At 42.4% G+C, this 21589-nt stretch overlaps 1 protein-coding gene and 1 long non-coding RNA gene across 4 annotated transcripts in view; one reads left to right on the top strand and one right to left on the bottom strand.

Moving 5' to 3' along the window:
- ZNRF2 (zinc and ring finger 2) overlaps positions 1 to 21589 on the top strand; it is a 164334-nt gene that overhangs the window by 110285 nt on the left and 32460 nt on the right. For all 3 annotated transcript variants that reach the window (XM_073003480.2, XM_073003482.2, XM_020812706.3), the window contains exons 3-4: positions 5551 to 5656; positions 21323 to 21404. In XM_073003480.2, the coding sequence (XP_072859581.2) occupies positions 5551 to 5656; positions 21323 to 21380 (164 nt within the window). In that variant the 3' untranslated portion in view covers positions 21381 to 21404. The remainder of the gene's footprint in view (positions 1 to 5550; positions 5657 to 21322; positions 21405 to 21589) is intronic.
- Positions 9197 to 9688, bottom strand: LOC144583495 (uncharacterized). The gene is made up of 2 exons (XR_013537289.1): positions 9557 to 9688; positions 9197 to 9248 (listed from the first exon to the last, which is right to left on the bottom strand). It is a non-coding gene; the product is annotated as an uncharacterized LOC144583495 (long non-coding RNA).

Here is a 21589-nt window from a genome sequence, read left to right as displayed (position 1 = left end):
TACCTGTTTCCCCCTCTGCCACTCCTTCAGAGGGTCATAGTCAGACTACTACAGACGAGGGCAGAAGCAATACTAATTGCCCCTTGGTGGCCACGTCGACCGTGGTTCTCCACTCTGTCTCAAGCGTCAGTGGACAGGGTGACACTGCCATTGCAACCCAACTTACTCACTCAGAGCGGAGGGAATGTTCTTCATCCAGACCTCGATGCACTCCACTTGACTGCGTGGAGGATTTCCCATCATTGACAGAGGTCATCGACAAGGCACGGAAACCTGCCACTAAGTTGCTTTACAGCTACAAGTGGAGGAACTTTCTTAGATTTACTCAGGAACATGGCCTACATCCCTCACCTGTGGCCTTATCAACTCTACTGTTATACCTTAGGCATCTTTTTGACTTCGGCCTGTCTAAGTCAACGCTGAAGGTTTACGCGGCAGCTATAGTGGCTTTTCAACCTACGGGTTCAGAGTCATCTAGATGGTTTTCTCACCCAACCCTTAAAGCCTTCTTCAAGGGACTTGACAACATGCGGCCTCCAGCTAAAAGACCAACACCTCAGTGGTCGCTACAGACTGTCTTGCATTGTCTTACGAGGCATCCTTTCGAACCCATGGCCTCTTGTGACTTGAAATTCTTGTCCTTCAAGACGCTGTTCTTGGTGGCCATTACTTCGGCCAGGAGAGCTAGTGAGTTAGCTGCCCTACGTGCAGATCCTCCTTATTTACAGTTTTTTAAGGATAAGGTTGTCCTTCATCCTGATGTCACATTTCTGCCTAAGGTTGTCTCTACCTTCCATGTCAACCAACCATTGATTTTGCCAACCCTTTTTCCCAATGCACTTACGGACGTTGAACGCATGCTCCATACTTTAGATGTTCGTAGAGCACTGGCCTACTATGTCACCAGGACTAAAGATTTCAGGAAGGCCCACAGACTGTTTCTTTGTTTTTATGGGCCCCGCAAAGGTTCTCCTGCCTCCTCCTCTTCCCTCTCCAGGTGGCTAGTCTCTACCATTTCTCTGGCATATGAACTGCTGCAGAAACCTGTGCCGGAAGGTCTCAAAGCCCATTCCACTAGGGCCATGGCTACATCTACGGCCCTGCTAAGGGGAATCGACATCCAAGAAATTTGTCGGTCTGCTACTTGGTCCAATGCTTCTACCTTTGTTACCCACTACAAGTTGGACCTTCGGGCTAAAGCTGAGACCAAATTTGGAAGGGCTGTTTTGACTTCACTGCTTCAGTGACGGCCCACCATCCTGTAAGTGTGCTTGCTAGTCACCCATTAGTGTGGATTCATGGAGAACCACGTTGAAGAAGGACAGGTTACTTACCTGTAAACATGGTTCTTCAAGTGGATTCTCCATGAATACACACGTCCCGCCCGGCCTCCCCACTTGTTCGTCACTGAGGAGTGTTCTGGGTTCCAACTCTTCACATGGCGGACATGGGGAACTGAGCCGTTGGCGGGCTGAGCATGCTCAGTGCAGGGCAACCTGAACATTGTTACTTTTCTCTTGCAGCTCTAGAAGATTCCGAGAGGCCAGCACAAGTGCTGACTTAACCCATTAGTGTGTATTCATGGAGAATCCACTTGAAGAACCATGTTTACAGGTAAGTAACCTGTCCTTTTTCAAGAGTAACAGGTAAGGTCTTATCGCTCCTTCCCACGATGTCATCCAATCAGAGTGTGTTGCTAGGCAAACAGTCCTGTTGTACCACCTGACTTTCTCTCCCATGGGTAACAAATGTTATTTGGGTTTCTGTGGTTTAGCAAAGAGTCACAACAATACCCATCTATCTTATCACACGGAGTCCTTTCTCATGCTCTCAGAATAGCATTCCCTTGGCTCTCACTAGCAAACACCCTGTCAGCATAGCATAGATCCTTTATACAGAGAAACAAGATGGATCCTCTCTTGCACATTTCTTAATTACAAAACCCATGTTCCTTACAAGATTTTAACTACAAGTACCATCTCATCACAGTTCCCCTTGACAATTTTTGTTCAGTCATGTTTGACTCTAGGGGGCGGTGCTCATCCCTGTTTCCAAGCCATAGAGCCAGCGTTTGTCCGAAGACAGTTTCCGTGGTCACATGGCCAGTGCGACTTAGACACGGAACGCTGTTACCTTCCCACCGAGGTGGTCCCTATTAATCTACTCGCATTTGTATGCTTCCGAACCGCTAGGTTGGCGGGAGCTGGGACAAGTGACAGGCGCTCACTCCATCACATGGATTCGATCTTACAGCTGAAGATCTACAGACCTTACAGCACAGAGGCTTCTGCGGTGTGACCCGCAGCGCCACCACGTTCCCCTGGACAGTTTTATGTAATCTAGAAACTTGTGGCTAGCTTATAGTAGCAGCATCAACTCATGTTCTCTCTTATGCCCATTATCTTAGGCTTCTTTGCCATATTCAGGCTATAGTTGATAAATGTCTCTCTTCCATTTGGGGTACACAATATCTGTAAGCATTGATTGCAGAACTATGGAAAGTATGGGAGACTACCTGCTGTTTTCCCCAATTGATGTCCTGAAATCTTAATTACGCCATTGTATGTAACATAGAGAGGGTGTGCAAGATCTGCAGAATTGATAAGAAAAGTATTCTTAAGGGCAGAGATACTAAGAGGAACTCTAAAAGACTAGTGAAGACTGAACATGCTCAGTGGGCATAGAATGTAAATTATTGGCACCTGAGAGGCTACCAATATATTGTGCTTACAGCAGGATTCAGCATTCCTTAAATCAATTCAAAACTAGGGGTGCCCCAAACAAAAACATAGAACTATGAAACTAGACATTGGTTCAGCATTAGATTTGGCACAGATGTAGTAGAAGGTCTGCTTTTGCTCTGTGCCAAATGTGGGGATGTTTGTGCAAAGGGTGTTTGAGTTATGATTTTTCAAAAGGTAATACTGTTTTACCCCACGCAGAACCAAGCAACCTTGAACTCTGGTGGATTTAAAACAGATGAAATACATTAATAAGATGAAATGTGCATATCTGGAAAAAATGGTTAGTCCTGACAATGACTATGAAAGAAAACATTTAACTCCTTCCTGGCCAAACTTTTAACTCCTTCCTATAAAAATATTTTAAAAGACATTTTTTTAAAAAAATAGAAAATAATAATCACTTATTAATAAACTAATAATAACTCACTCATTTATGCTGTGAAAATACAGTACTGTGTATTTTTTTGTGGCTGGAAATGTCCTCAAGGTAAGTTATACCTGGTTTACTCATGAGGAAGGAGACAGCAGTAACATAGTATGGATGATTTTTTTTTTACCGTGGTTTCCAGTGACATTCTTTGCTAGCTCCAACTTATTCCCCCTCTTTTTAAAAAAAAATTCAAAAAGTGAAGGGAAATCTTCTGGAAAACATACACACAACATATCCATAGAGCTTTTGGTCCAATACAACTTTTCTTCCTCAGTTTGCTTAACTCAAAGTTTGGAAATTGTCACATAGCTGCTGCTTCGTAATCTCTGTGAATGCACATGAATGGGGTTATACTGTGCCTATGCAGAGGTATTTTGGAAACGTGTTTCCCCAGAAATAAGACAGGGCCTTATATTAATTTTTGCTCCAAAAACCGTGTTAGGGCTTATTTTCAGGGGATGTTTTATTGTACAGCATGCCATCTTCTTTTGGTGCTGCACAATGGTGGAGGGTGGTGTTTCACTTAACTGGGGCTTATTTTGGGGATAGGGCTTATATTATAAGCATCCTGAAAAATCATACTAGGGCTTATTTTCAGGGTAGGTCTTATTTTCAGAGAAACAGGGTAGAGCTTCTGCACGTGTTCACTAGGACCTTTCTGCTGTGGTGTGTGCTCTGCCTGTGGCATAGAGCAGGGTTCCACAATCCCTGGGCCACGGACCAAGCTGTCGAGACAGATTTTTGAGGGCTGAAGGAACATGCATGCACACTCCCACCCACACATGCACACCCGCCCACCTCCCACATGTACGCATGCACACCTCCCACATGCACAGACACAAACCTGCCAAAAAACCCTGTGTGCATAGACAAACACATGCATGCCCCCAGATGCACGCACACCTCCCACATGCACACACACAGGCACACCTCCCGCATGCATGCACGCCATACATGCATGGATGGACGGACGGACAGACACCCACCACCCCACCCCGTTCCCTGGGAGAATGGTCTTCAACTAAACCGGTCCCTGGTGTCAAAAAGGTTGGGATCCACTGGCATACAGTGTCTCAGTTCCTTTTTTTGCCACCGCTGTAGCTGCATCTCAGCAATGGAGCTCTGTTTGCTTTCTAAAGGAAATAAGATAGTTGAAGTTTTTTTCATCACCAGACCTTTCCTCCTGTTCAAGTAGTATTAGAAAAGGAAGAAAGGGAGCAGAAGGAGAGGAAAATAGAGACTTTCCCTTTCCCCTTTCCTTTTTCAGCCATCATTTTATGGCCTTTTGGGGCCCTTTCAAATGCTGTGTGTCTTAGTGCATGCTGGGCAGGGGTGGACTGCTCTTCGGAACTGAGGCACTTTATGCCACAGACGGAGCACACAAGACGGGAGGGAAGGCTTAGCAAATGCGTGCAAATGCTCTAGCAGTTTTGAGAACCTCTGCACAGGCACAGTATAACCCCATTTGTGTGAATTCACAGATGACCATTCAACGAACTGGAGTTACAGGTAAGTAACCTTTCTTTTCCAGTCTGCATTTGGGGTGTGTATCTTCAAAACAGCACTTTAAAATATTTTAGCGTAGAGGGACTACAGCCGCATCCAAGTTGTTCTGTCTTCTCCTAGTAACCATAGTATAGATCATATGCTCATCTTCTGGCCTTCTGAAATCCTCTACCATTGGGGTAACCCTATATGAGGGAAATTTCTAATTGAATTTGTATGTGGCATATGTATATTTAAACTCCCATTTTAAAAAGCCAGGAAATTCAGTTCTTTCCAAAACCTCTGGTTTATGAATGTGGAATATTCATGTATATGTGTATACATATATGTGTGTGTGTGTGTGTGTGTGTGTGTGTGTGTAATTTTTCGCCAAAGAAACCTAGAACGGCACACAACATAAAACAATACATATAACAATAAAATATTCCATATAAATGATTAAATACAATAAAACCAAGCAACAACATAGACATTAACATAAAAACACATGTCACATAAGTGTAGAATAGCAGCTCCTAGCCTCTAAATGTCTGCTGAAATAACTACACCTTACACAATACCCCTCCTCCTTAATCATACTTTGCAGGGACTCTGGAAGAGCCCTATATCACAACAGCTTGTTTTGCAACTGTCTTCCATTTAACTAACGTGAATCATTGTACAATTCGATTTTGTGATGAATACTAAGCATGATGGACTTGTGTGTGTGTGTGTGTGTGTGTGTATATATATATATATATATATATATATATATATATATATATATATATATATATATATATATATATATATATATATATATATATATTTCAGCAGAAGTCAGTACTAGGAATATTACAATTTTGTCCTCTTTTTTGCCTTTTTCTGTAGAGGATGTGCTGAGTAAAGATGCTGGGGAGTGTGCAATATGCCTGGAAGAGCTGCAGCAAGGGGATACGATAGCACGGTTGCCTTGTCTGTGCATATATCATAAAGGGTAAGTATATACAATTCAGTAACTGAACCTGTAACATGCTGTTATTGGGCTACGTACCAAATCACATGACTAGATTTTCCTTGATGCAGCAAGATGTTCCCTTCCTTGTGACTTGTGTGTCCCCACAGATCTGCTTCAGAGGCTAATCCAGTCCTCCAGGACAGATTTCAGAGTCACATAGTAAGGTTCAAATACAGGGAGAAATGTAATCCTTGAGAGGTGTCCAGACCTTTGGTTGACAGCTACTGTTGTATTCAAGTCATTGTGAATTACACATATTTATTGCAAAGATCTTCTGTAAATCTAACAAGAAGTTTTAATTATCAGTCTGCATTTTAAGGGGGGGATAGCCCTGTCAAAACAATCATGTTTTTTGAAGTCTTTTTTTTTTCTTTTCTGGCCTTATCTTTGGAGTGAAAAACTTTCATTACATTCATTTAATTCTCTTTTGAGGTCTCTCTGGATTCACACATCATGGTATCTGTGCCTAGCATTCTGGGAACATAGCTGGCCTTAGGCATGGGTGACCTAGTTGATTACCTAGTGTGCCAGGCTGATGGGCGGGGGGAACCAAGTTTAGCTGTCTGGCTATATTTTTTTATTTATTTATCTACTCTCTGCACCAAGGTACCAAAAAGTAAGAACTGCAACAAAATTTTAACAATTTAAGAAAATAAAAGAAAACAAAGTCTGTTGCCATGCTACTACCCAGAATATAGCTTTTTGAACTTTGGCTTTTGCAAACTACAGCAAACTGGCTTAGAACTTGATGAACTACATGTTTCTCAACCAATAATAGTCTTTGGCAGCCGCCCCCTATCATAGGATATAAATTATAGAAATGGAGTAGGAGTTCACAGTAAACAGGACAGAAAATAAGAAGCAGTTCGTTTTGGGCCTTTGTCCTTTTCATAGCCATTGGTAAGGAAATCCTGAGATTAACTTGCCTGCCACAGTTTGTAGTTGTCTTCCATCCATAGAGGTTGGTATTACTGCAGGGCTGTATGAAAAATATGGTCTGACATCCCTTATAATATGAAGTTCTTCGTAGTGGTCTCTGTGAATGCACACAAATGGGTTATCCTGCGCCTGAGCGGGAACATCCGGAAGATTCTAGAGCTTAAGAAAAAAGAGTCAATTAGCTCCCCCCCCGGGGTATATAAGCCCCGCCTCCTCCATCTTCCTTTCAGTTCCTCTTTTTCTGCCGTTCCTGTAGGACGTAGGAAGAGCAGAGCTATTGACCGTTAAGTACTTAACTAGCCAGCTACCTTTTTCTCTTGTTTTATTATTTATTTATCTTACTTTAACGGTTATTCGACAGAACTTGTTGATTTTGAGTTTATTCTCCTGTTGTGTCGCGTTCCCCCCCCCGATCAATGATCCCCTTTTTTTTCTTTTGTTTATGGCCCCTCGGGGCTTCAAGCAGTGTGTCGTCTGCTCCCAAAAATTCCTTTATCAGATGTACATCATAAATGCTTGTTTTGTCTTGGAGAATCACATCAAGATCAGTCTTGTTCTGCTTGCAAAGATTTTTCAAAGCAAGCAATTAAGCTGAGGCGCCAAAGACTTCGAGCTTTCCTTTACGAAAAGACTCTGTCTCCAAACATGGAAAGTGCCTCCCTCACAGCCTTGTTCCCACCACGTGGTGAGGCTTCTAAACAGGACTCTTCGGCAGACCAACCGCTGCCTACCGTCTCTGTACCGGTTAAGGCTAAGGACGCTTCCAAACCGCCTTCTCACCCTGCGAAAAAGAAGGTCACCGATAAGGCTAAGAGAGCAAAGAAACCGGCCAAGTTGCCTGTTCTGCCTCCTCCCGCTCCTTCGATATTGCTCGAGGAGTCTTCGAGGGAAGCAATTGGACTTTCTGATACCGAGGAGCACATTCCTTTAGCCCAGACGGCTCAGGAAGATATGTGCATGTTACCAAACTCGGGCCGATTTGAGGCTGAGCCAGACGCCAGCCGGGCCGTTGCCCATTCAAGCCCTCGATACTCAGGGCGGGCTGATACCGAGTCACCATCTGAACAGGAGTCTGATCATGAAACTTCTAGGAAGCGTACCGCAGAGTGCACAAATATCGCTCCGTACCAGCCTCGGGATGGAGGCGATGGGTACCATCCGCGAGGACTGCCACAGTTTGGCCACTCTTTTTACGCTCCGTTCCAACTGTGTCCGTACCCTGGCTACGCCTACGAGTTGGAGCCTCAGACACAAGTACCGTGGCACTATACCGTGGCTTCCTCTATCCCGTGCCAGCCACATGCACAACACGACTTTCCTACACCTCAAGCACCATCTCGCAAGAGGCAATTTCCTACAGTACCTACAGAACTTCCCAAGCATGCTAAGTACAGGACACTCTTTGGTTCGAGCTACGACGCTCTACTCCGGTCCTGATGCCCACGATACCGTGCCCTTCTCCCAGTCCACCCAATCGGATGTGGAAATGGTGCCAGAAGATGCAGTAACAAGACGTTCTCCTTCGATCGCCTCGGAGTCGTCTAATCCATCTACTGTTTCCACTGACTCTGACGCCCCTGACACTGCTGCTCAAGGCTCGTCATCACAACCCTCCTCAGAGGACTTCTCATCTTATGCACAGTTCATTATGCAGATGGCGAAAACTCTGCAGCTCAATGCACAAATCCCTCAACAAGAATGGGACCTCGTCTTCCATGATATGGAGCAGGACAAAACCTCTCCCCCTAGCCTCAGTCTCATTCCTGCTCTGTTTGAGCTGGTAAAATGCTTGGAACAAACCTCCTACATTGGTACAGGTGCCACGCAAGCTCAAGCACCACTATAAGACTCATGGTTCAGACTCTGACTTTCTGGCCAAGCATCCTTCACCCAATTCCATTGTGGTTGAAACTACTCAGTACAAATCCTGTACTAGATCATCAGTTACACCTGTTGACAAAGACGGAAAGAAGTCAGATACCTTTGGAAAAAAGCTGTATTCGTTCGCCGCAATGCTGATTAAAATTGCTAACTACCAGGCCACCATGGGCGCCTATCAGAAGCACTTGTGGGACGAGATAGTTCCAGTACTGCAATCCTTACCTGACCCCACAAAAGCTGAAGCCCTTAACGTTTATGAAGTGGTTAACACTCTTACTAGGCAACAGAGATTTGCTGCAAAACACACAGCTGACATCGCTTCTAAATCCATGCTGACTGCCATTGCTGTTAGAAGCCACGCCTGGCTCAGAACAGCCAACATCCTTGAAGACACTGAGACCAAGATCGAGGAGCTTACCTTCGATGCTGCAGGACTCTTTAACTCTAAAACGGATGAGACTATGGACAATATCCATAAGATGACAAAGACAGCGAAATCCTACGTACCATACCAGCCGTATAGGTACCAAAGGTTTGCCTACAAAAAGCCACAGTACCAATCATCTACTCAGTACCAACCCTCTAGGTACAGCAAACAACAGCAGGATCGTACTTACCAAGCTCAACAGCCTCCTACTCCGCTGTTCAAGCACCAACGCTTTCGCAGCCCTAAGCAGTCCTTTCGCAAGACCCAGCATAGGGGTAAGCAATTCTCATGAATCTCCCTCTCATACAGAATTTATCCCCATTCCTGCAAGAATGGAAAAACATCACTACTGACAAGTGGGTCCTTAGTATTATTCAACATGAATATAGAATAGAATTTTTCTGTATTCCTCCACCAAATTTCACCAGACCTACTCCTTTTTCCATGCCACTCCATTTGGAAATCTCATCTCTGTTATCCAAAGAGGCCATAATCCAAATTCCATCTGACAGTACCGATGGGTTTTTCTCACACTATTTCGCAGTCCCCAAAAACGATGGGGGCATAAGGCCCATCATGGACTTAAGAGACCTCAACCAGTACATACTTCACAAGAAATTTCGTATGCTCACCCTTGACTCCATTCTCCCCCTTTTGTCTCAGGGAAACTGGTTCATCACCATCGATCTCCAGATACTTTCATATCTCCATCCACCCGTCTCATCAAAAATTTCTCCGGTTCCATCATCGTCCTACCGTTCGGGCTCTCAACGGCATGCAGGACATTCACAAAATGCATGGCACCAGTCATCGTCTACCTACGAACCCAAAAGATACAAATCTTTCCTTACATCGACGACTGGCTTCTGGTGGCCCAATCCTATTCCGAAGCGCTCTCTGCCACAAGATTTACCCTGTCCATCCTAAAGAAATTAGGACTAAAATTAATGCAAAAAAGTACAATCTCATACCTTCTCAAATAGTCTCCTACATAGGAGCAACCTTGGACTCTGTTCGCCCAAAGGCCTTTCTTCCACCACAGCGAATTCAAAAGATCAAAAAAGCTGTGAGCAAACTCAGACCGCGTGCTGTACTTACAACACACTACATCCAACACGTTCTAGGGTTGATGGCATCCACCACCGCGGTGGTACCGTACAACAGACTTGGACTCAGACCCCTACAGTCTTGGTTCATCACTCAGTTCGATCCCGTGACAGACCAGTAGTCCAAGAGGTTGAGAATCCTCCCTCTCATAGTGCGGCATCTCGCCTGGTGGTCCAGATCCAGCAACCTGTCATGTGGAAGACCGTTCCACTCTCCTTACCTGTCCATACAGGCCGTCACCGACGCCAGCCCCTCAGGTTGGAGCGCGCACTGCCAGAACCACTGTGCCCACGGTCTTTGGACCCCAACCCAAAGGACCTTGCACATCAATCAGCTAGAACTGATAGCTGTCATGAAGGCTTTTCAGTCCTTCCTCCCTCGCATCCAGGGCCATGCTGTGCAACTGGTAACGGACAATACCACAATGATGAACTACATCAATAGGCAGGGTGGAACACGATCAGCGTGTCTCCTCCAGCTGATCATCACGTTCTGGAATTGGTGTCGCTCCCACAATGTTTTCCCACAGGCGATCCACATCGCTTCCAGGGACAACTCTTTAGTGGACCACTTGAGCAGGCTCCCTACCAGAATGCACGAATGGACATTAGACCAGACGGTCTTTCTAGACATTTCCAAATGATGGGGACAGCCCACCTTGGGCCTTTTTGCATCCCGTCTCAACACCAAGTGTGCCCGATACTATTCCAGAGCAGGCATGGATGCTGCCTCCCTGGGAGACGCCTGCCTCATACCATGGTCAGGGGAACTAACGTACCTGTTCCCTCCAATACCACTGCTTCTCAGGACTGTGACAAGGATAATACGGTATGGTACAGACGCAATCCTCATTGCCCCTTGGTGGCCGAGGCAACCGTGGTTCGCTCACCTATCAGAAATAGCACAAGAAGTTTATCATCTACCTCAGATACCGTCCCTCATATCACAGGACAACGGGGCTCTCCTCCATCTCAATGTTCTTTTTTATTAAGCTCTGGAATCTTCCGGACATTCCTGCGCAGGCGCAGGATAACCCATTTGTGTGAATTCACAGAACACCACTAGAAGAACCAAAGTTACAGGTAAGTAACCTAACTGTCTACCTGCTTTTGTTCCTGTGTACAGTATATCATTTGTCCCAATCATGTAACATTGTGCACCAGAATTCTTAGTGTCTTGTTTTAACATTTTCATATAAAGAGGAAATGGTAAAGTATAAGATGATACTGAATGTCAGTATCTGATTGTGACACAATCAGATCTCTTATTAGCTGTGATGAATTAAATATTCTATATAGTTGTGAGTGAAAAAGAATAGATCCAAACGTCGGACGTGGTCATATTTTAAAAAAAGTTTTTTCTAATGTGTGGCCGACCATAGAGAGAAGATTCGTTATGGAGGCTTATACTTGGCTCAGGCCAAGTAGCTCTTGTTGCAGAATGTGCAGAGTTTGTGGTAATGAGAGGGCAAGTAAAGCTTTAAGAAAGGATTCCATGGCAGAATAGATGGACTCTTGTTGTCACAGAAAGAGCTTTAGGCTTGCCAGTGAAAAAAATGAGTGAGTGAATGCCATCTAAAATTCCTGTGGAAGGTGTCACTGAAGAGTTAACTGTTCTGTGACTGTGAGATGTGAGGCCAAATCTAAAGAGAAGAACCCTTCCTGAGTGCATAGTGGAGGATAGGGGCCAGCCATGGCTGGATAAGCTGTGAGACTGAGACATTGGAGGCAGAAGCTCTGCCAGAAAAATATTAGGATTTAGAGAACATGCTCAGGAGAAGTCCAGCCCTATCCTTATACCTTTTTTATATAAGCAAAATGAAGTACAGTGGTGCCTCACACAACGATGTTAATTGGTTCCAAAAAAATCAACGTTGTGTGAAACATCGTTCCATTTCCCATAGGAATGCATTGAAAACCGGTTAATCCGTTCCAGTTGGAACGGATTGCCATCGCTGAGTGAAAATCCCCACAGGAAACATCGCTGTGTGAAACAATGTTTCCTCCATTGGAATGTATTGAAGCCGACTCAATACATTTCAATGGCTTTGCGAAGTCCGTTTTTGCTTATTTAAAAGTGCCTTACAATGTTTGGAAGCTGTTTTAAATGCTTGCAATGGTTAGCCCACCTCCTGAAACCTATGCAAACTGATTTTGGTGTTGTTCTGACACTTCGTTAATTTATGGTAATTTTTTGTTTTCTCCATTGAAAACCATTGAATGGTCTGTCTAATGGTTTCCAATGGAGAAAACAAAAAATCATCATAAATTAATGAAGTGTCAGAACAACACCAAAATCAGTTTGCATAGGTTTCAGGAGGTGGGCTAACCAGTGCAAGCATTTAAAACGGCTTCCAAACATTGTAAGACACTTTTACAGGAACGAAAAAGAGACATCGTTGTGTGAAAATCCCCCGTAGGAAACATCGCTGTGTGAGGCGGCAAATTTAACAAAAAAAGGCATCGTTGTGTGAATTCATCGTTGTGTGAGGCACCCGTTGTGCGAGGCACCACTGTACTTCTGTCATTATGCTTGATTATAGGACAGAGAAAAGCTCTAGGTCAGAATTCTCACCTGTAGTACCTGTACATAGCGACTCCCACCTTTGTATGCACATGTATGAGGGGGCAATTACAGAGTTCTCAACATCACAGTTGTACCATGCACCACAAGTTTGGACACAGGATGGGGAAGGTGTTAGAGGCAGTTCTAACCCATGGTGTTAGTCTTCTTAGGACTACTCCTATCTTGGCCACATTTTAGAACTCTAGCCAGGAAGTTATTCTCCATTTTTTTCTCCTTTCAAAACAGATGTTTAATCCTATAAAGGTGTTTTGAGCTGTGGAACCTTCCTATTCAGTCATTTTCTGAGCATCCTGTTAGCATCAGCTCTGGAAATATATAAATTCAGTTCACTAACCCAGTCATTCCCAATGGGGGCCACATGGCCCCCTGGAGGACCTTGGTACATTTGAGGTGACTGGAAGCAATTCTTCACATACCAGCTTATCAGGTTCCTGGCCAATCCAAAAAAGAAGAAAAAGAAAGAAAGAAAGAAAGAAAGAAAGAACTGAGTTTCTTCTTTGTGATATAGACTTCAAGATCACTTACCAAGTAGCCAGATTTTGTATGGCAATATTCAGGTCTTGGAAATTCTATGGTAACTACCGTATTTGCCGGCCTACAAGGCGACCGGTCGTATAAGATGACCCCCCCAACAGGAAGAGCCTGGCCGGGCGGAGGCAGGAGGAGGAAGAGGAAGAGGGGAAATGGGGGCAGCGGGCGAGCGAGCGTGCCGGCTCAGCAGTGGGAGGGCGAAGAAGAGGGCAAGAGGCTGAGGGGGCGGCAGGAGGAGGAAGAGGGGAAATGGCCGGGTGCCGGGCGAATGAGCGTGGGGTGGTGGGTGTGATGAGATGGGTTTTTAAGTTAAAATCTTTTAAGGCATATGGGTTTTGTAATTATGAAGTGAGCCAGAGAGGTTCCATTTTGTTTCTTTGTATATAGTATCTGTGCTATGCTGACAAATTGTTTTCTAGGCGAGCAGAGAGAATGTTATTCTGAAGGCCTGAGAAGGACTCTGTGTGATTAGATAGATGGGAATTGTTGTGACTCTTTGATAAACCACCGTAACCCAAATAACATCTGCTGTGTATGAGAAAGAATTCATGTGATGTAACAGGACTGTTTGCCTAGTAACGAACTCTGATTGGATGACATCGTGGGAAGGTGCATTAGGCCCTTGCCAGTTACTCTTGAAAAAGGAACTTTTTACCTATAGACTTTGTCTTTCCAAGACCGACCTTTCAGCCATTTGGGACTTACCCTGATGTCTTTAGAGAGAGTTTGGTGGCCTACCTACATGGACTGGTTTCTATGATTTGCTGGATTACTTTTGGACTTATGGGATTTTTCCTAAGGACTATGCATGGACTATTTTCTATGGACTGTTCTATGGAATATTCTTTATGGACTTCTTTTCTTGGAATACTCCATATGGACTATGTTCTTGTAATTTTGTAAGGACTATGGTATATTTACTGGATTTTTCTTTTCTAAGGACTATGGGACATATAAGGGATTTTTACTTTTGTTTAGGGGTTTTTATTCTATAGGATCACTGAGGACTATAGCCTTTTTATAACCAACTTGGATTATTTTGGTTTTTACTAATGATTTCTGATTCTGGAACTGTTTTGATTCTTTTTAATGTCTTTTTGTATTTTTAATAAGGTTTTTGAACTCTTTTATATTTTTCATGTTTTCTTTGCCTCACTACATCTGTGTAACTAAACAGCACAATGCTAGTTTATTTGTTTTGGTTTAATTTGGTTTTGAATATCTAGTAACATGCTTTTTCTTTAATAAAATAAAGATTATAAAACTCATTTGGTTTCCTGAACAGTACACTTGTCATAGGGTCATCTGAGAGTGCTGCCTCGGCCTAGCTTACTTAGAGTCCTGTCAGTGGTGCAAGTTAAGTCTAAGGACTACAAAGCCCACTTGACCTTTTCACAATAATATCTAAGAGTACCAGGGTGTTCTTATGTGGGCAGACCTGTGAGAAGGAGTGTTGTAGCATGGCTGGCTGAATTGGACTCTTTCAGCCCATTTTAGCATGTGCAAACTCCTGATTGCTCTCTGTCCAAGCTTACACGTGTGTTTTCGAACCCGTGTTCGCGACAGTGGGCTCTGGCCAAGGGCGAGGAAGAGGGGGGAGGAGGAGGGGAAACGGGCGGGTGGTGGGCGAACGAGGGCGCCGCTGCCTCAGCGCACGTGGGGTGGCGGGCAGCCCAGTGGCGGGCTGTGGCCGAGGGCGAGGAAGAGGGCAAGAGGCTGAGGAGGGGCAGCAGGAGGAGGAGGAGGAAAAGGGAAACGGGCGGGTAGCGGGCGAGCGAGCCCAAATGAAGTGCACCCAGCGTACAAGACGACCCCCCCACTTGGAGGCATGTTTTTTGGGCCCAAAAAGTCATCTTGTATGCCGGCAAATACGGTATATACTAGATTTTAATTGGTCTTTTAAATGCCAAATGTTTTTATGAAGTACATGAAATTTTGAAATATTATGGTAACTGGATATTAGATTTTGAATTGTCTTTTTATGTCAAATGCTTTTACAAATTATCTGGAATTTTGGAAAGTGTAATGGTCTATCTTTTTTCCCCTGTGTGATTTGTCGAAGGACCATAACAATAAACTGTAGTGTAGTGCACTGTACTGTTCTGTTCATTATGCAACGTATACAGTCCTGATTTGGCTTATATTCTTTCTTTTTTCTTCTTTTTTTTTTACACCTACTACTACAAAAAAAAACTATAAAATACAAAACAAAACAGTGCAATTACCCATGTGCACCCATCACCTTCAGGACTAGCATTACACTTCATTCCATCCATTTTCACTCCAAAATTTCATTGTTTCTTCCGTCGGTGTAAACCCCCTCCCTCTCCGAAATACATGTTCTAAAAATACATTCCATATTTTCTTAAAATCGTTATTTTTCATTTGGCCTCTACTTATTTTCATATCACATGTCAGTTTATCATTAATTGCCATATCCCATAATTCTCTATACCACTCCTCCAAGTTAAATTGATTATCATTTCTCCAATTCCTTGCCATAATTATCCTTGCTGCCGTGATCATTATTACTATTAAATCCTTATTTTCTTTCGCCCGTTGATCTTTAATCATGTTCAATAAAGCTATTTTTGGAGACATTGGAATATTCAATCCAATTATTTCAGATATTTCTTTAAATATTAATTTCCATTCTTTCTTTTTTCACATAACCACCACATATGTAAATACGTCCCCTTCTCTTTTTTACAACTCCAACATAATGTTGACACAGTTTTGTCCATCCTATTCATTTTGACCGGCGTTAAATACCACCTCCATATTACTTTATAACAGTTTTCTTTTATCCTTACTGACATGTTCTTCATAATTCTCTGATCCCATATTTTATCCCATTCATCTATTGCTTCTTCATCCAAATCATTTTGCCATTGCATTTTTAGCCCTAAAATACCCTGATCTACTTGAATTAATAATTTATATATTTGGCTTACAGTTCCTTTTCTTTCTGTCTTTTCCTCTGATTTCAATCTTTTTTCTATAATCTCTTCAAATTTTGTCATTTCTCTACCTTTCCCTTCCTTAGTATACCATTCTCTTGTCCACTTTTCTAATTGAATTAAGTTTAGCCATGAATACCCTTATCCTCCTAATATCTTTTTTATATCCCCTTTTTCTCTTATCTTCTCTGTCCAGTCTTTTAATCTGCTTATCTGTTTCCTTTTTAATACATTCTTTAATTTTTTTAAATTTTCTGGAAAATTCCTTAATTCACCTACTTGAGATAAAGGAGATATCGGTGGACTCAATACCTCTCTAAATTCTTTCCAATTTTCCAACATATTTATTAAGAAAGGATTTTTGATCTTTTTTATCCCTTCTGCAATTTTTTTAAAACAAGATACTTTCCACAGTTTCTTGTATTCCTTCCATCTCAACATCCATCCAAATTAAGTTTTTATTATCCTTAATTATATCTGGTATATGTCTAAGCTGATTCGCTGTGTAATATAATTTTATGTTAGGTAGTCCAAGACCCCCCCTTATTTTGTGTGACGTACCATAATTTTTTATTAATCCTCACTCGTTTATTTCCATTGCAGTAACAATTTATCATTGTCTGCCATTCTTTTAATTGTTTTTCTGTAATCTTTATAGGGAGCATCCAAAATATAAAATTTAATTTAGGGATTATTTTCATTTTATATAATGCAACTCTACCAAACCATGAAATTTTTAAATTCTGATATTCCTTTATCCTTCCAATTATCTCTGTTTTTAATCTATCCAAGTTTATTTTAATTATTTCTTGTAGATTCCAAGTTATATTAATCCCCAAATATTTCATAACCTTTCCTATTTTGCTTTCAAATATTATTTTCACTTTTCTTTTCTCTTCTTCTGAATGGTTTAACAATAAACATTCGGACTTCCCCCAATTTACGCTTAACCCCATTAAACTCTCAAATTCCTTCAAATGTATTTTCAACCTTTCAATTGTTTCAACTTATAATTCTTTCATATTGTTTTTAATGCCATGGCCAAAAAAAAAAAAAAAAGGTTGTGAGTGGCTGCAACCCATTGTTGTTTAGTCATTAAGTTGTGTCTGACTCTTCATGACTCCATGGACCAGAGCATGCCAGGCCCCCCTGTCTTCCACTACCTCCCGGAGTTTGGTCAAATTCATGTTGGTAGCTTTGATGACACTGTCCAATCATCTCGTCCTCTGATGTCCCCTTCTCCTCTTGCCTTCACACTTTCCCAACATCAGAGTCTTTTCCAGGGAGTCTTCTCTTCTCATTAAATGGCCAAAGTATTGGAGCCTCAGCTTCAGGATCTGTCCTTCCAGTGAGCACTCAGGGTTGATTTCCTTTAAAATGGATTTTTTCTCCTTGCAGTCCAGGGGACTCTCAAGAGTCTCCTCCAGCACCACAATTCAAAAGCATCAATTCTTTGGCACTCAGCCTTCTTTATGGTCCAGCTCTCACTTCCATACATCGCTACTGGAAAAACCATAGCTTTAACTATGTGGACCTTTGTCGGCAAGGTGATATCTCTGCTTGTTAAAATGCTGTCTAAATTTGTCACCTCTTTCCTCCCAAGAAACAGGCGTCTTTTCGTGGCTGCTGTCACCATCTGCAGTGATCATGGAGCCCAAGAAAGTAAAATCTCTCACTGCCTCCATATCTTCCCCTTCTTTTTGCCAGGAGTTGATGGGACCAGTGGCCATGATCTTAGTTTTTTGATGTTGACCATTTTTTGCACTCTCCTCTTTCACCCTTATTAAGAGGTTCTTTAATTCCTCCTCACTTTCTGCCATCAGAGTGGTATCATCTGCATATCGGAGGTTGTTGATATTTCTTCTGGCAATCTTAATTCCAGCTTCGGATTCCTCCAGTCCAGCCTTTCACATGATGCATTCTGCATATAAGTTAAATAAGCAGGGAGACAATATACAACCTTGTTCCTTTAATATCTCCTTTCCAAATTTTGAACCAATCAGTTGTTCCATATCCAGTTCTAACTGTTCCTTCCTGTCCCACATATAAATTTCTCAGGAGACTGATAAGGTGGTTAGGCATTCCCATTTCTTTAAGAACTTGACATAGTTTGCTGAGGTCCACACAGTCAAAGGCTTTTGCATAGTCAATGAAGCAGAAGTAGATGTTTTTCTGGAACTCTCTGGCTTTCTCCATAATCCAGGGCATGTTAGCAATTTGGTTTCTAGTTCCTCTACCCCTTCGAAATTCAGCTTGTGCTTCTGGGAGTTCTTGGCGCACATACTGCTGAATCCTACCTTGTAGGATTTTGAGCATAACCTTGCTAGCATGTGAAATGAGTTCAGTTGTACAGTAGTTGGAACATTCTTTGGCACTGCCCTTCTTTGGGATTGGAATGTAGACTGATCTTTTCCAATCCTCTGGCCACTGCTGAGTTTTCCAAACTTGCTGGCATATTGAATGTAGCACCTTAACAGTGTCATTTTTTAAAATTTTTAAATAGTTCAACTGGAATGCCATCACTTCCACTGGCCTTGTTGTTACCCATGCTTTCTAAGGCCCACTTGACTTCGCTCTCCAGGATGTCTGGCTCAAGGTCAGCAACCACACTATTTGGGTTGTCCGGGACATCTAGATCTTTCTGGTATAATTCCTCTGTGTATTCTTGCCACCTCTTCTTGATGTCTTCTGCTTCTGTGAGGTCCCTACCATTTTTGTCCTTTATCATGTCCATCTTTGCACAAAATGTTCCTTTAACATCTCCAATTTTCTTGAACAGATCTCTGGTTTTTCCTTTTCTATTATTTTTCTCTATTTCTTTGCACTGTTCATTTAAGAAGGCCCTCTTGTCTCTCCTATTCTTTGGAAGTCAGCATTCCATTTTCTGTAACTTTCCCTATCTCCTTTGCATTTTGTTTCCCTTCTCTTCTATTGGACAGCCACTTTGCTTTCTTGCATTTCCTTTTCTTTGGGATGGTTTTTGTTGCTGCCTCCTGTACAATGTTACGAGCCTCCATTCATAGTTCTTCAGGCACTCTGTCCACCAAATCTACTTCCTTAAATCTGTTCTTCATTTCTTTGTGTATTAAGGGATTTGGTTTAGATTATACCTGACTAGCCCAGTGGTTTTTCCTACTTTCTTCAGCTTAAGCTTGAATTTTGCTATAAGAAGCTGATGATCAGAGCCACAATCAGTTCCAGGTCTTGTTTTTGCCGACTGTATAGAGCTTCTCCATCTTTGGCTGCAGAGAGTATAATCAATCTGATTTCGGTATTGTCCATCTGGTGATGTCCATGTGTAGAGTCACCTCTTGTGTTGTTGGAAAAAAAAGTGTTCGTGATGACCAGCTTGTTCTCTTGATAAAACTATATTAGCCTTTGCCCTGCTTCGTTTTTTACTCCAAGGCCAAACTTACATGTTGTTCCTTTCATCTCTTGACTCGCTGCTTTAGCATTCCAGTCCCCTATAATGAGAAGAACATCTTACTTTGCTGTCAGTTCTAGAATGTGTTGGTGCATAAACGCGGATTACTGTGATGTTGAAAGGTCTGCCTTGGATTTGTATTGAAATCATTCTATCATTTTTGAGATTGTTTCCCAGTACAGCTTTTCCCACTCTTTTGTTGACTATGAGCGCTACTCCATTTCTTCTACGGGATTCTTGCCCACAATAGCAGATATGGTAATCATCTGAAATTGAATTCACCCATTCCCGTCCATTTTAATCCACTGACGCCCAGTATGTCAATGTTTATTCTTGCCATCTCCTGTTTGACCACATTAAGCTTACTAAGATTCATAGACTTTACGTTCCAGGTTCTTATGCAGTATTTTTCTTTGCAGCATCGGACTTTCCTTTCACTTATCTATCTATCTATCTATCTTACATCTTAAAATCCATGAATACATATAAAGATTAAAAAAGAATTATTATACAATAAACAGCTTCAGCAAAATGGAAAACAAACAAAGTGATTCAAAATAAAAAAAGAAAAGGAAAACATCAGGGATTGGCTGGAGGTAATTAGTTAAGATTAACTGGAGGGAAAGCCTGCCGAAACATCCATGTTTTCAGTTGATTCTTAAAGATACCCAGCGAGGGAGCCGCACGAATCTCTGGAGGCAAGTTGTTCCAGAGGCGAGGAGCCACCGCTGAGAAGGCCCGGTTTCTTGTTTTTTCCTTCCGGGCCTCCCTCGGCATCAGGCTCCTCACCCTCACCTCCTGACTCGCGCGAGTGACACGGGTAGAATTTGGTGGGAGTAGGCGTTCCGCCAGGTATTGAGGCCTGGCGTGTCCGCAGCTGAGCTTTCTTTCAGCTTTGGCCCAACCACTTCATTAGCTCTGGCGCTACTTGTCCTTGTCCTCCATTCTTCCTTAGTAGCATGTTGTTTGCCTTCCAACCTGAGGGGCTCATCTTCCAGCGTCATATCTTTTAGCCTTTTGTTTCTGTCCATGGAGTTTTCTTGGCAAAGATACTGGAGTGGCTTGCCAGTTCCTGCTCCAAGTGGATCGCGTTTAGTCAGAACTCTTCACTATGACCTGTCCGTCTTGGGTGTCCCTGCACGGCATAGCCTTTAGCTTCTCTGAATTACTCAAGCCCCTTCACCATGACAAGGCAGCAACCCATGAAGGGGGCTGTAGAGAGAAGTAGGGACAAGAAGTTATTGAGAGAGTGTTAGGGTTTAGGAATAGATTAGAGTGGTTAGGAAAGAGAATTGAACAGTTTACATCATATTGAACAAGCAGGAATGAACGCATAAGCATAATATGAATAATACCATTGATTGAACACATGATTTAATATAATCGAACACCTGAAACAGTTATATATTGATTTCCTTTTTATTTATTCATTAATAAAAGAAAGTTTCATCAAAACCCCTGATTCCTCAGTTCTTTGAGTAGCTCCTAAGTGTGTGGAAATTGTATTGGTATTAAGAGAATACCTGGTGGCAGCGAAAAGGCCGTGTTCACCTTTGTGGAGCCCAAAGATATAAGGGCGCAAAGGGGGATCGCCACAGGGGCAACTCATTAAAAACAAATAATTCATGGAAAAAATCATTTGATATTGACAACCCTACTTATTATTACTTACTGTGAAAGACTTATTGCATTCTGATAACAAAAGCATTACAGTACATGGTTTTAGTGGTGTTATTTGATGAGTAATTTCTTATTTCAGCTTTGCTAATACTTTTTCTCTTTTCTCTCAGATGCATAGATGAATGGTTCGAAGTAAATAGATCTTGCCCTGAACATCCCTCTGATTAGTGGCAGATAATTCTGTTTTTAAAGGTAACTGTTGATTTTTGCTGATATACATTAATAGATTAACACTTATATTTTCTTACTTGCCTCATCTGTAAAATAGAATGATTTCTATGATGGTTTGCAGTAGTAAAGAAATTCACTGCTGTACACAATTTTACTCCTGTCACTACAGTCAGCAACCGCCACCACATCAAGCTGTTTCCTGGGTT

This window comes from Pogona vitticeps, chromosome 6, assembly GCF_051106095.1.
Source record: "Pogona vitticeps strain Pit_001003342236 chromosome 6, PviZW2.1, whole genome shotgun sequence".
In the NCBI taxonomy this organism is placed as follows: Eukaryota; Metazoa; Chordata; class Lepidosauria; order Squamata; family Agamidae; genus Pogona; species Pogona vitticeps.
The sequence above is the reverse complement of the archived record's forward strand: the minus strand, read 5'-3'. Positions and strand labels throughout refer to the sequence as shown.